This window comes from Hippoglossus hippoglossus, chromosome 2 (assembly GCF_009819705.1).
Source record: "Hippoglossus hippoglossus isolate fHipHip1 chromosome 2, fHipHip1.pri, whole genome shotgun sequence".
In the NCBI taxonomy this organism is placed as follows: Eukaryota; Metazoa; Chordata; class Actinopteri; order Pleuronectiformes; family Pleuronectidae; genus Hippoglossus; species Hippoglossus hippoglossus.
The window spans coordinates 8,178,228-8,192,638 of NC_047152.1; the positions used below are offsets into that span (position 1 = coordinate 8,178,228).

The following is a 14,411-nucleotide window of genomic DNA, read 5'->3' on the forward strand; positions in this document are numbered from 1 at the left end:
CCCTGAGCGCCTCCTCATCATCACCGCGTCCAGGGCACAACGCGTGTACAGTGGGAAGCACTAGCTCCCTCCTCCATGCGTAAATTATGTAGGGCAGGACGGGAATGCATTGTACCTCCATTCCATTTGAGAAAAACTCCGGCCGGTGAATGTGAGCAGAACCAAACAAGGGGAAATTCAAATCTGACAAAGCAACCTTCTTCTTCTTCCTCCTCTTCTTCGTTTTGACAGAGGCGGAGTGGCGCATCACGACCTGTCTATTGTGAAGCCAAGGAGAAGAAAAGATGGACATCACGGACCAAGGAGCTCAAATGGAGCCGCTCTTACCAACGGTAAGACACAACACTCACACCTTTCACCTTCATCTACTGTTGAATCAGAAACTGAGCCTTTATGTAATTCCTCTTTAGAATAAAGCACGCACAGTTTGGATGAAAGGGTCCCAGCCATGTAGCTGGGATTCATTTCAATACATGCATTTCAAGATGTGCCTCATTCTGACGGCTTCTGTGTCGCCAGGACATCACAAAGGATGTTGCGCACCAAAAATTGACAAAATGGATCTTTTCACTGTGTGCACTATTCATATACTACTCACTACAAACGCCTACGCCTTCTCACTGGAGGCATTAGTGATGTACTAGAGCTGGTTAAAATCTAAAATCTAGTCCATGCACTGTCTGACCAGTTTTATATCTATAGAAGCGAAATCATATGGTTTATCAGTCGACCCAGTTTTTATTTCCTTTATGTAACCTGCTGAGGATTCAGTGCTGCAGGTGCAAGATGTTGAGACGAAAACACGAGGAGACAAGACAAGAGAGATCTATGTCTAATCAGATGTTATGAGATCACTATCTTTATCATCATTGTTTATTCCAGTATTTCCATCATCTCAAGTGCAGACCTGTGACACAAGCATCCCAGAGAAAGACTAATTTCACTGAGGCAAACAGTGTAGTCCCTTCAGCGTGGCATCAGGTTGTATCACCTATAAGAAGAGTACAACAGGGCTCCAACAGCATCTGAGCCCACGAGCATCACATCTCAAGCACCACACACTGAGCCACTTGAGGGCAGACCCTCCTGTGGTCAGCTTCCCCTCTTTAGCATTCAGGTGTGACTGTGAGAGAAAGAAATCTGAAAAGCATATCCAGTGCCTTGGATTCACCGTCGATGCCACAGGAGGAAGATGAAATATATGGTTTCACCACGTTTAAAGGCAGCCATTTCTCTGGAGGCAGATCAATACTCTGCCTCTATTTGTGGACGTGTTACATGAGGACTCATTTTCCATACAGCAGCAGCAGCAGCAGCCGGTGAGAGCTGGTGTCAGGAGCTCATGTGGTGTGATGGCTGTGCTGTTTCCTCCGCAGTCTAGATGCAGTGTGGTCTGCTTCCCTGTCACTGTAAGACATTGCTGCTCTCCCCCCCACAAACATCCCTCTGCCTGCGCAACAAGCAAATGCGTTGTCATGGTTTCACCAGAATGTGTATGGGCATGTGAGGTGTTCGTAAGGTGAGAATCTCAGGGTCTTCACACTACACAACAGGGCTAAAAAAACTATTGTGCCCCATTCTAGCAAGTTACCAGGTTCCCAAGGTCAAGCATCAGCATATGTTAAATTTACAGCAGGAAGGACCGTATCTGAAGGCATCATTGCTGTATCTCTGAGCTGCCTTTCAGTTCAGACAGCTCGCTGGTTTCCTATATGCTTCAGAATCGGTCATGACAGTAATACACCCACACACCTCACTTTTTGTCCCATTGACTGATTTCTTGATGTTCTTTGACTTGCAGGAACAAAGTTCCCAAGAAAATGCAGATGTGGTGAGTAGATTTCTTCACTTGGTCCATAGCCTGCAAAACAAGGTCACATTGATTTGCTGGGAAATAACAATGATAACTCAATTTAATGCACTTGTTAAAAAGTGGTTTTAAAACACAGGATAAAATCATAAAAAAATCAATAGTTAAAGTAATAAAATAGGAAAGAATAATATAGAGGAGGTCATAAAAAAGGCACAGACTGCAGTGGTGGAACTTAAATAGTGATCTTACTTTCTATACTTTAGCAAAATCATACTTCTACCAAAATGTACTTCACAGTATATGTTTATTTTACAGCTATAGTTAATTTGCAGATTGAGATTCTTGTTGTCTTCTAAAATATTTAAATAGATATCACATGCAATAGTAAAAATACAGCTAATGCACGTATGATTCAGTAATGTCATAATTATATGAGTCACAGGAGGGAGAATACTTTTTCCTTTGATATTTGAGGTATAACTTGTTGATAATCTGTCTCAATGTTTAATTAAATAGTTTGACTTAGTTATAGTTGAGTATTTTTGCAGCTTTGTTTGTAAAGGATCGAAATGATTTTTCCAGCTGAAGTTTTACAACACAGGACAAGATGGTGAATATCCTCTAAACGTTTAAAGCTCTTCCGCACGACTTGGTGATAAGTAGATAAATAATTAAAACTTAAAAGTGAAATACACAGAGGCAGATAACAGGCCGGTTGCTCTAGTTTCCTGATTGATCCGATGGAAAAAGCCTGATTCCATTCGGCTTCTATAATCAATAATTTACAGTAACATTGCACAACTCTATTTGGCTTGTATCTTTAATCAAGCAGCTTGTTACGCTTTTAGAACACAATGGTTGCTGGTGTTGCTGTGCATCCAGCAGGCTGTGAACAGGATGAATAAATAATAAAAGATAATGGGAATTAAGTGGAGTTCAGGCTTTGAAAAGCTCACAGGGTCTGAGAGTAAGCAGAGGCCTGAGAGGAGTTCTGATGCATGCATGTCGTCGGACAAAATATTGCTTATGCAACCGTGGGCCGTGAGCCAGACTGAGGACAAGACCGAGCTAATGTCTGCCACTGACCAAACTGTGAATCTTCCACTCACTAAAACTTCATTTCTATTTATCCCACATTACTATTAAGAGGTGTCCCACTTTTTATTGCATGGTATCTAATTATGAGTGCACTTGTCAAAGCAATATGTAGGGTAGAGATTTGTAGAAGGGCCTATTTCCAAATGTTATGGGTTACAAGTTTGCTGTGTGAGTATATCAGGTTGTTTTTTATTGATATATTTTTGAGTAGATTAAACCCTGTAACTAAGTTTCCTAATGTCCCATGCTGAAGAAAATACGCACATAACCACCTGCAAAACCACAATGTGTCATTTTACTCGAGGCAAGCTGTTTCATTGCAGTCTAACTCGTCTAACCAGGCTATAGCTAACAACGGAGCCACAGATATGAGAGTGTTAATTATTCAGTCATTTCACTGTTCAAATAGACTCATTTCAAACTATTCATTTAATCTTTGGGAAATTCGACTTGAAAATTCTTTCTGTTTTTACTCTCTTCTTGTTCTGGGTCAGAGTTTGACACTAGATCTGGATTTGTTAAGAAAAAGTATGGAATTTAATCAATGTTTTTGTTTAAATGCAATAGTGTATAGTCATGAAACATCATGCATTTACTGATTACTACATATCTTATGCAAGTAGTAGTAGCAAGTCGTAATATTTTATGTATTTCATACAATTTGAGCTGGTCGCTGCTCCCAGGACTTGTCTTTGGTGACTGTATATACTTTATCGTATATTGGCCTCTGTGTTGATCTTGACTGTCAAACACATCATAACGAGAACGTAAGTGGCGCCGGTCCTGGATGTGACTCGGACCTGACTGGCGTGGTCCTAATTACAACCCTGACATAAGAGCAGGCGCTCTGCCAGGCTGCCAGTTAGAGCTGGTTGAGTGGCCGGGTCAGAGAAGATCAGCGAGGACAGACGGAGGAAGTCTGCTAGAGTTGCCCGGTTGCTTGCTCTCTTGAGCGTGGTGTTCTTGGATCAGTGTGAAATCCCTGTTCGAGATCTGTAATCCCACTGTGCAGGCAGGATGCCTCCCCACCGCAACTAGGAGCCTGGACTGGCTGTGTTCCTCTCCACGGTTAATTATAGCCGTGTCAGTGGAGGAGATTGAAGAGGACATGGAGGTAGGTAGAGCGAGAGGGGAACAGAGCTGGATGGAGAGTGGGAGAGAGAGGATAAATTAGATTGTGCAAATATTGTGTGAATATCTCACATAAGCCACCAAGACATCATCAATGTAATTGACAGTCATATCAGGCAGTGCAGCAGAAATACTGTAGCTGCTTGTTCCTGTTTGGAGCACACCATGTCTCCATCACACTTTTACTGACAATGCACAACTGCCAGAGCTGCTCCTTTTCCTCAGGTAGATTGTGCAGACTCACACTCATAGACACACACACATTTAAAGATACACTAACCCTGCTTCTTCTACCTGAAGTTTGTGGTGAGCACAGTCAGCTTTAAGGTTTGCAGGGACTCTGTGAAGCCCCTCATACAGGAAGATGTTGGTCTGACTCCCTGCCCCGAGCCAAGGCATCTCTTAGGTAACAGAGCCACAGAGCTCGCAGGCTCAGCAGAGCAGAACTGTGCATGGCACAGCATCGGTGATGTCAGAGCGCTAATCTCTCTGGGGGGATTGGCGGATGGACGCTTGTCAGAAACATTTGATGCTACCCTGGATGAAAGTCGTGGGAGGCAGAGGGAGAGACGGAGGCTGAGGCAGAGCCGGAGCTGTGCTGAGCTCCCTGCTCGTGGTTTTTATGCTGCGCCCGTGGTGCTTTCGGAGCGAGGTTGCCGGCACACTCCAGCATGGGATGGATGAGCTGAGGGGAGGGGGCTGAGGAGTGGATAGGGTTTGACTTGCTCCACAGACAAGCTGACTCTGTCTTTCTTCGCTATTCTCTCTTACTCTTCACACACAATCCCAGACGCATTCTCTGAGCTCAGACTTGGGCTCAGGCCCTGAGCCTTAGCCTCTCATCTTACCACTGCCGCTAACACAAGGCGAGTTAGCGGGCATCCTGCCCCAACCTTTAGGAGTCACCATGCTTTCAGTGGACCATGCTAAAGGATTTAATTATCAGGTAGGTTATTCTTACTTTGCACTCAAACGTATTCAGTCTGCAGGAGGGTGAGCATTTCTTTGACTTTCTTGGAATTAAAATAGTAATTAGTTCACCACCAGTGACTTTACTCGATACTGGCATCATGCATCATCATGCATTTGTTTCAGGTTAAGTTTCAGACGATGTTATTATGCACTATTACTGTGACATGGAGGATAAACTGGTAGATGGAGAATATTTGCTTGAATAGAAGCTTGCATGTGATCCCTTACATTTTATTTCTTTATCGTCTGCATTATTTTAATGCATGTATAGAGTATAGGCTCCTGTGCTGCAGAGACGCCAGTTGTGCTGCAATGCAAAAGGTCCCGAGGAGGTTGGCTGACAGATGGGACTGTCATTCTGGGGTCAGAGTGGAGCTTACACCCGCTGCACTGACCCCGGTGATCTCTGAGGGACAACTGGGTGAACAAAAGCCAGGGACACCGGATTTGTTGGTCACATGTAAAGAATCTTTTCTTTTTGTGCTGTTGGGACATGCAGAGAGTTCGCCAACTGTCTTGAAATACCCCAAAACATCTTGTCCTCCCCGTCTGTTTCGCTTTTTCTCATCTCCCTTTGTCCGACAAGGTTATAGAGAGGCGATGATGTAGAGATGATCCCAGGGTACTGTACTTAGCATATTCTTCCCTGTGATGCTGCCGATGCTGATCCCGCTGCCATTGCCACGGTAACCATGGCCATCTGTAGGGATGAAAACCACGACAACAGAGGCAGACAGCCAATCACAATGCTTGTACAACTGCTGATAATCCATCTTCTCTCTTAGCTGGCTGCAAGCTATAGAACCATTCTGCCTCTTAGCTCAAAAAAGTCCAGTAAAGCAGATTGAAAGTAAATAGATTTACATTAAGACCCACTCTAATGGATTTTTCATGAAACGCCACGTTCATGTGGAGAATGAACGTAACTTACACCATCCCATCGAATATGATTTTTAGCTCGCACCTCCTGGCCTAGATCTCACGGCATAGTGATGTAAACATCCATCATCCCTGCTGTTGTGAAAACCTCAGGAGAGATCCCTGCAGAACATAGAAATGAGGTCACCTTTCTGCTTCCCACTGCGAGATATGATAATGGACACAGATTCCTGGAGAGGAGCTTGGGAGAATCAATAGGCCTGTGATTTATCCTGGCCAAGAAAATGGAATATAAGCCAGTGTTGACACTTGAAGACAACCTCTGTGTTGTTTTATAAGAGGCTAGGCAGGAAGAATAACATCACTGGACAGTTCATACACCCTGACAGTGTTGAGTTTGCTGACGTTATTTTCCATTATGCCTTTTGTTTTCATTCCCATGCACTTGTAGAAATCTGACGGTAACACTCGAGTTTTACTTTCATTTTTGTTTCGGAATGATCCTCATTCCACATTGGAATCATTGTATCTCTGAGGCTAAAAGCCAAAGCTCTGGTTTCTGTTTACAACAATTTACCAGGCTCTTGAGTCTGTGCTTCCTGAGTCATAAATGAGAAGCTGTAATGATTCTGTTTCATCTTCGTAGAACATGGAAAAGAAGTGACAGGCTTATTTTCCTGCAAGTCATGTATTTTTTCTGCAGTTTACTTGAATTCATAATTAGGATTTTCAAAGGATCACAAAATAGGGCTCCAATTAATTTCATCGTTGTTATTTAACATGACAGTTTAGAATTCCTTCATAACTTGAAACAGTTTGTAAAGTCACTTCTCTTAATTTGCCACATACTCAAACTTCAAGCAATATTGTGTCGTAAACCTGTTTCACTTCACTTCAGAATCACTGAATTTTCTCGACAAAAGAAAAATATATATCTTGTAATGAACATGATAAAATAGGACTAAGATGAAAAGTGTATAAAAGTGACTAAATGTAATTTAGCTCATGCTCATATTTATATATACCGGCTTGTAAGTTTGCCTTTTTATCTGATGAACATGTATTTTCCATGGAGTTCATCTTCTTTTGGACTTTCAATTCATTCTCTCAGTCACGTAACGTTGTCTGTGGGAAATATTAAATAGACTTTATTGTCCAGAACCAAGAGTACAAGCAGCCCTGACTTTATTATCAATCAATCAATCAATCAAATTTTATTTGTATAGCCCATATTCACAAATCACAATTTGTCTCATAGGGCTTTAACAAGGTTAGACCTTATTAGACCCTCACTGGCTCCTAAAAGCCCCTGTCTTTCATACTCCACATCCACTTCACAGCCGTAGGAGACATTATGCAACTGGTTTCACGAGTAACTCAAACTTCATCTGTAAAACCAGGGGAGTGCTCCTTCAAATGAAAACGCTGTCTCAGGTCATTACAAGTACAGTGGTCAGTACAGTAGCTTCTCGCTGTGCACTGCTGTGACAAGCCGGATTACAGTGGTACACTCATTCTGAGGTTCAGAGCTGTGGCAGGGTGGTCTGCACGTGAGGGAATGCTGACTGGGCCGTCACTTTGGGAGATACTCAGCCGAGTGGCCTTCGCTCAGAACTCTATCATCACACAGGGGTCAGAGTCGTGCAAGAAGCTGGAACAAGCTGGAACTGGAACATGCTGTGGACGAGATTTAGAGATGTGAGGTGGAGAGATTCTCGTCAGAGCAGGATGATGGAATAGCATCGTCTGAGTTCAGACAGGTCACTTTCACTGTTGTCTGGGTTTATTTTGGGACTGTAGGCCTATCGAGTTTACAGAATCGTGCTGCAGGTACAGCGTCCTTTGTCCAATGACAGGTCAAGAACATCAGTAGCTCTAATCACAGTTGGTAGGATTTCCGTGTGTATGTGCACAAAGACAGCATGTTCTATTGTTCTATTGCTTTCCCACAATGGTTGTTATTTTTTTCTGGTCACCTTCAGTCACCAGATGTCTTCACAAAAGCTCAGTTTGGGTAAGGGCCGGCGGTCCGGTGATCCTGAGGACACGGTGGCTTTGTTGGCCATTTTGGGGCAATCACTCAATCCAAAAACTCATTAGGAAGAGTGGTCGGGGCTCGGACCACACGTGCAGCACTCTGAGGCGTGGATCAGGGGCTCAGAGGTGTCAGATGAGTCCGTTTAGAAATGGGCCCAGTGTGTGAGCTGTAATGCATTACTTGGTAACACATTGCAGTAATGTGATTACTTTTCCAGGAAGGAATAGTATAAGGGAGTGTTGAGATTGAGTTCAATAAATTACAGTCCCTAATTCCAGTTTTTTGTAGAGTTATAGTTTTATTCGAGAGCTGAAGTGTGTGTGGAGCAAGCTGCTGCAGGACAGCCAGTAAATTGTAGGACTGTCTTAGTATTTAACCACAATTCCTTTTTCCCTTGTTCCCTCCAGAAACTGTGACTGCTTCTATAAAGTCCTGAATTAGGATCTGAATGTTTTACTAATGAAATCTTCAACTCAATTAAGGATTTACCAAATGGGTTGAAACCTCCACTTGTAAAACCCAGGGCAGAGAACACTGATGCTACTGCAGGATATTGACGTTAAAGCAGAATGTGCCTTGAATTAAAATTAGATGAAGCCTTTGTCTTGAAGGTCACGATGCCCTCCTCACCATCACTGCACAAATGCAGGCGCTGTGCTCACACACAAGAACACACGTGCACGATGTAACATAACAGTGTGTGACATTAAAGCATCCCCGGGTCCTGGGTTCATGACAGGCCCGGAGCCTTTTGCTCTCCTTTTCTGTGTGTTGCTCATTCATCCACACTGCTCCTCCCCATCACACCACGCTCCCTGCATGCCTATGCATGATGTGTGACACACCACAGCTTCGTTTGTATTGAATCTGTACATATAAATAGTTTCTGTAGCACTAGTGAATACCCACAGAAACAAATCAATAACCTGTAAAGGAAACAGGATTTACAATGAAAAAACACTTCAAGGTGAACAAGTGTAGAAGTAATTTACGTTCATGTGTCTATTCATCATGCCTGGTCACATGTCTGCCCCTCCTCCACCTCTCCCATCCTGACTCCCCTGGAGTCTTGGTCACGTGCTTGCTGCTCCCGTTCCCCCTGAAGCCTTCCTCACCAACCAGCGGACCAACCGAGAAACAACTGATTTAATTCACTCGCCGCAGTGCATGCAGGGCCCTCCATCGCTGATCCCGTGGTTAGAGACAAGGTTTTATCCCGCCATAAAGGCTGGCAGATTAATCTCAACCCAGATTGGTAAGCCTGGGATGTGGCTCTCTGGGCTGGTCTGGGGTCAGCAACATGAGGTGGAGGAACCAGTGTCTATAAATAGACGTAGGGACCTGCAGGCGGGAGATTCTGGCTCATCTGTCATGCTGAGCAGGGTAAAGCCTTGTTTGGGACAAAACAGAGGTGCACAGTATCAGGCTTAGAAATATCAGATATCACATTATTTCAGATAAACTGTTGTAACCGGAGATGGAGAAAAAGATACAGAGATGAAGCCATTAGGGAAAAAGACGTAGATTTTATTCTGCTCCATCCACAGTTTTCAAGATAACTCCTTATTCTTTGTTTGTTGTTAACAATCATGTGTTTCTAGTGAGAGGTCGAAAGGAGTAAAGATGTCATGCACAATAATGTCTGCATCAGTGAATAGCAGAATATAGCATGCACATGGCAGAAAATTGATTTCTGGCCTATTCCTGCAGAATATGCAGGAACAATATAAAAAAATGTAAACGTATGTCCCTTGTAAACGTCCAGACGAGTGGGAGCACATCACACGTTCGCTCATAATAATTATTACCATGACAACAAATGAAGCGTTGAAATTGAGGAAACACAATGTAAAATACAAAGTCAACAGTAGCAGTGGAGAGTTACATATAAAATGAGACTTAAGTCGATAAGCCTGTTGTCCTGGTGCATGCTGGGAGGCTTTCCTCACAGGATGCTACAGCATTTAAATGTCATTGTCTGTGATGTTGTTTATTGCTGTGACAATTGTCTCTACTGTAAGGCCACTAAGACTCCAGAGAAATGTGTTGAGCATTCTGGGGTTGTTTTTTTGTATATATGGATGTACTGTATGTACAAGCTGGTGTACAACAGGTGAGATTGACTGTATATTAGTATGTACATCAGTATGTGGTGATATACATGCACACATGTGTATTTTCTTGCTCATACGGACAGTTCTAAAGCGTACACGTCGGACAGCAGAGCGGTGCCAGGATACAGGATGGACATCAGAGGCTGCACGCTGTCTTAATTCAGTGCATTGCAACAGTGGTTTTCAAAGCTTCATCCTGTTGCCATCTGTTTGTTTTCTCCTTATTGGAGCTTTGAACTGCGCACTAGCTGAATTTAGTTGTGTGTAGTACTACAAACAGGGAGACACTGTGTGTTACTAAGGCCGAGGGAGTTTCCCTGGGGACCTGCACGGTCAACCAGCGGTGCCAGCCCCGCAGTCCTCTCCCAGGCTTGTCACAGACACTCACAAGCATCTGCGGTCACGGCCATGAGGGCAGATTCTAGAGTTCTAGACATTTTCCTGTTGTTGTGAACGCGTCAGATCTGCACAATCTCCTGTTGCGTTCTTCATATGTGAAAGACAAACTCTGGAAAATGCCTGGACCCAATTTTCCAGAACCTTTTCATGTCTGAACACAGCATTGAGACAATGTCAGTCTCTCAGATTACTATTAACCGCCTGCCAGGAGAGAACTAGGGAACATCTGTCTTAAGAGAGTTGATGCTGAATCCTCAAGTGGGCCTGTGTGCGTGTGGTCGCATGTTCTCTACGAGGGACTGAACATGTAATGTCCCTGTATACAGTAAGCCCATCATGTCGGCTCTCAGCATCTGTCCACACACTCCTTTGATACGCTGACTTGTTTCTCACGTGTTTGTCCATGTGTGCGTCTGCGTGTGTGTGAGAGACAGTGTCGTACCACCAGTTGCTTAATCACAATGGATCAGAGATTGGAGGCCAGTGTCAGCCATAAGCCTCATATGTTGTAGCCCTCAGTTTATCATGTGCGTGACTATTAACTATTCTTTTAATTAAAAAATGTAAGAGCCACTTGTTGTCAAAGACGAGTCCCTCTGTCTTTTAATGTGAATGCTATTTACAGTATGAACTAACCAGGAAAAGCACTATGTTGCATCCATTAGCACCAGTCTTTGTTCCCTGCACTCTACACATCCATGTGCATCGCTCACTCTCCAGAGAAATCCGTCTTGCCAGAGATGTGGGAGGCGAAGCGTTTACCTCCAGGCTTACGCACAACAAGACTTCTTGTTCGAGCCATGACTCAGAAACTGTGTAATCTGTCACTCAGCAGATGACTGGGCTTTTTCACATTGTGATTGGCTGCCTTTTGTTGCCATGGTGACAGTCGATGGAAGTTAGACTTGTAATGCTGAGTTTCTGTGTGTGTGTGTTTTTTTTTTTTGTGTTTGTGTGCTCATTTCAGGACATGTCCTCACAGCGAGGAGAATGGGGGCGGGGCAATTTCCTCTTATGTAATGACAGATGATAAAATACTCACATTGACTGTTGGCACTGGTGACTCATGTGGTTCATGTATTAACTCTATATATGTTAGGAGTGTGTAAGTATTTATGTGTGTGTGTGAGAGAGAGAATCCACAGTATATGAGAGTATTTTTTTAAATACACATACGCATGTGTGCTCTTTCTTTTTACCTGCCTAGTAACAGCCTCTTGTCTCTCTCTCTCTCTCTCTCTCTCTCTCTCTCTCTCTCTCTCTCTCTCTCTCTGTGTGTGTCCTTGTGTCCCCCCCCCATAGAGAACTGATGAGGAGGCGGTGGTGGACCGCGGGGGCACACGCTCCATGCTCAACACCAACTTTGAGAAGGAAGAGCTCGAAGGTAAAACCCATAAGTGATTTTTACTTTATTGAGTTTAGACACATTGGTAGAATTGCAAAGTTAAAGGACACAAAATCTCCAACAGTTGTGGATGCCATGTTTCCCACAATGCAGCTCAACAGCAGCTCAACAGATTCATGGGATGTCAAGTAATAGTTGTGTTTAATGGTAGAAAACTGCAGGGATTCCTGATGTGTGTCTGCTCGTCGAAATCATTACAAATCTTGCAGCATCAGAGAGGAAGAGTTGTTTTCTGTGCACATCTGTTTGCATCAGCATCGTTGATTCTAAAGGAGACAGAGACGACCTTTCCTGCATCAACAGTATTCTGAATCAATAGAAGCTGGTCTAAAAATCCCTTTTAACTTGACTGAGGATAATCAAAGTCCATATTAAAACAAAATAGTGATGGATCTGTTCTAGGTTTCACTCATCCAGATGTTTTAACCACTTTATTTGAATCTCTCACTGAACACAGACATGCATCTATAATATAATATAATACATATACAAACATCACCTTTATTTTACTGTAAATCAGGCTGCCTGCATGTAGCCTGAGAGACAAGATCTAGGGCAAAAAATTACTTTAAAACTCTATAAAAAGTGAAGGTGACTCAGACGGATGCATCAGCATTTTTTTAATCAATGCATAATCTCCTCTTCTATTGTGGGTAGTATGGGGAGGGGGATTTGTTCTAGTATGTCCTTGCTTTTTGGGAAAGGCATTTTGGGAAACAAACTATTACTGAAACCATTAGGACTCCTTCTCATACAATACTCTGACTGCTCTGTCTCTATTGTTGTCATGGCAACAAGGCAAAGGTGTCACTCTTTGGTTCTGACACAGGGTGAGATGTGTGCTTTCATCTCAAGGACCCTAATCGTTTGTCAATGGTTCCCGTAATGACTAGTCTGAGGCTGTGCAGTAGAAGGACCATGCTGTTGTCAGATGGTTAGAAAAGAGACAGAAAAAGTGGTTTTGGAGAATAAAGTCCTTCGCACATCAACAGTGCAAAATTGTGAATAATTTGGAGGTGAATTTTGCCCGGGCCAAGTGAAAGCTGCTGAAATGTGGCAGTGGAGGAAAAGAGAAAAGACATGACATCAGCAGTATAGGTCAGGCCTGGAGGAGGAGTGCTATTTTTGTAGAGTCCTCCACTCATGAGTCGTGCCTCATGAACTCGGCTCCGCTACCTTATTGTTCCTGTCCGCCGGAATGGGCCTTTTATTGTGAAATTCATGTGCAAAGTCAGTCTCTCCTCCTCCCTCTCAGTCCACCATACATAATTTACCGGGTGCTAACAGCAATTTGCTCCGGATGGTCGCATCCACTGCAGGACAAGCTCCAACAGATTGAGACACACAGAAAATGTCAAAACACATCTGTAGTAATACAGATGTGTTTTGACATTTTCTCATTACGTTACCGTAAACCCCACTTAACCTTCATCCTGGATTTCTTTTGGTGAAGGACCCTGCATCAGCAACTGTCTTTACAGATGTCACTGTGCTCTTAGGTGATTTCCTACTATTATGTCTGTGCATTGCTCAAATCTGATTAGTGAGCCATGATGCGATTAGTGACGTCTCCAAGCAAGTGAAAACAATTTAAGGCATTCACATATATTTAGACATGACATCCTTGATTGAATTATATTTTATTTTATGTTTTGTACAACAGATTCTTAGGGTAATATTACGAGACTACGCATTTAATGAGAAAAAAGTCATGATATTTCGAGAAATACTAAAGTATAACTTCACAAGATGCTCCACATTCTTCATTTAACACAGACGACAAACTGATCTGCAGTTGTTGCCCCTCTAACATGACACATAGCATAAAATTAATACTTTATTCTCTCAATCGCAGATTTGTTTTCACCTATATGTGGCCCTAATACTCCTGAACATGAAATTGCTCTGGGTATCGTTCAGTTTGGTGTCACATTATGCTGGACGCTGTGGCGCCTCATACGGTGCATGAGGCAGATAAAGAGAACAGGGCGCCGATAGTCTTGTCTGTGTCCGGCCACTGAGTCAAGGGCCGGCGGGAAGGAAGCAGCAGTCGGGCAGTTCGGACGGAATTAAAAGAGGAGAAAGTCAACTCGGATTAATTTCACGCTGACCCCGAGGATGCACACTTCCCACACACACACAGCAGAGGAAGGTCTTTGTGCTCACATTAATATCCTTGCAGAATCCCAGCCTCATTATTTGTTCTGTATTGATTTACAATGAGAAATTATGTCATCAAATTTCAAAATCCATTTCTGTATCCTCAAAGAGAACAATAGCTCATTGTTTAGACACATGATGAGAAGAAGTCAGCAGTTTATTATGTTGCTCACGCGCTCATTTTATCCTGTCGCATCATTTTTACCTTTCACCAAGTCGGCATCTGCAGGAGTTAACAGCGAGCTACAGATTTATTCCCTTTCCCACGAGTATGAGGGGAATTAAATGATGTAGGAAGCTTCCTTGAATGGGATAATGTGATCATACCTCTGGCTTCTGCTACTGAGGAAGAAGTGGCCTTGGATAAATTATAATAACATATTGAGACACTTTATTAATTCT

General features: G+C 43.1%; 1 protein-coding gene across 4 annotated transcripts in view; it reads left to right on the forward strand.

The window, feature by feature from the left end:
• The window catches only part of LOC117774020 (sodium-driven chloride bicarbonate exchanger-like), a 29,866-nt gene continuing 15,455 nt past the window's right edge, over window positions 1–14,411 (forward strand). For 2 of the 4 annotated variants that reach the window (XM_034606035.1, XM_034606045.1), the window contains exons 1-3: window positions 2–332; window positions 1,802–1,831; window positions 11,747–11,828. In XM_034606035.1, the coding sequence (XP_034461926.1) occupies window positions 285–332; window positions 1,802–1,831; window positions 11,747–11,828 (160 nt within the window). In that variant the 5' untranslated portion in view covers window positions 2–284. Of the gene's footprint in view, window positions 333–1,801; window positions 1,832–4,556; window positions 4,989–11,746; window positions 11,829–14,411 lie in introns of those variants that run through there. The other 2 variants (XM_034606063.1, XM_034606055.1) reach the window with 2 other exon arrangements.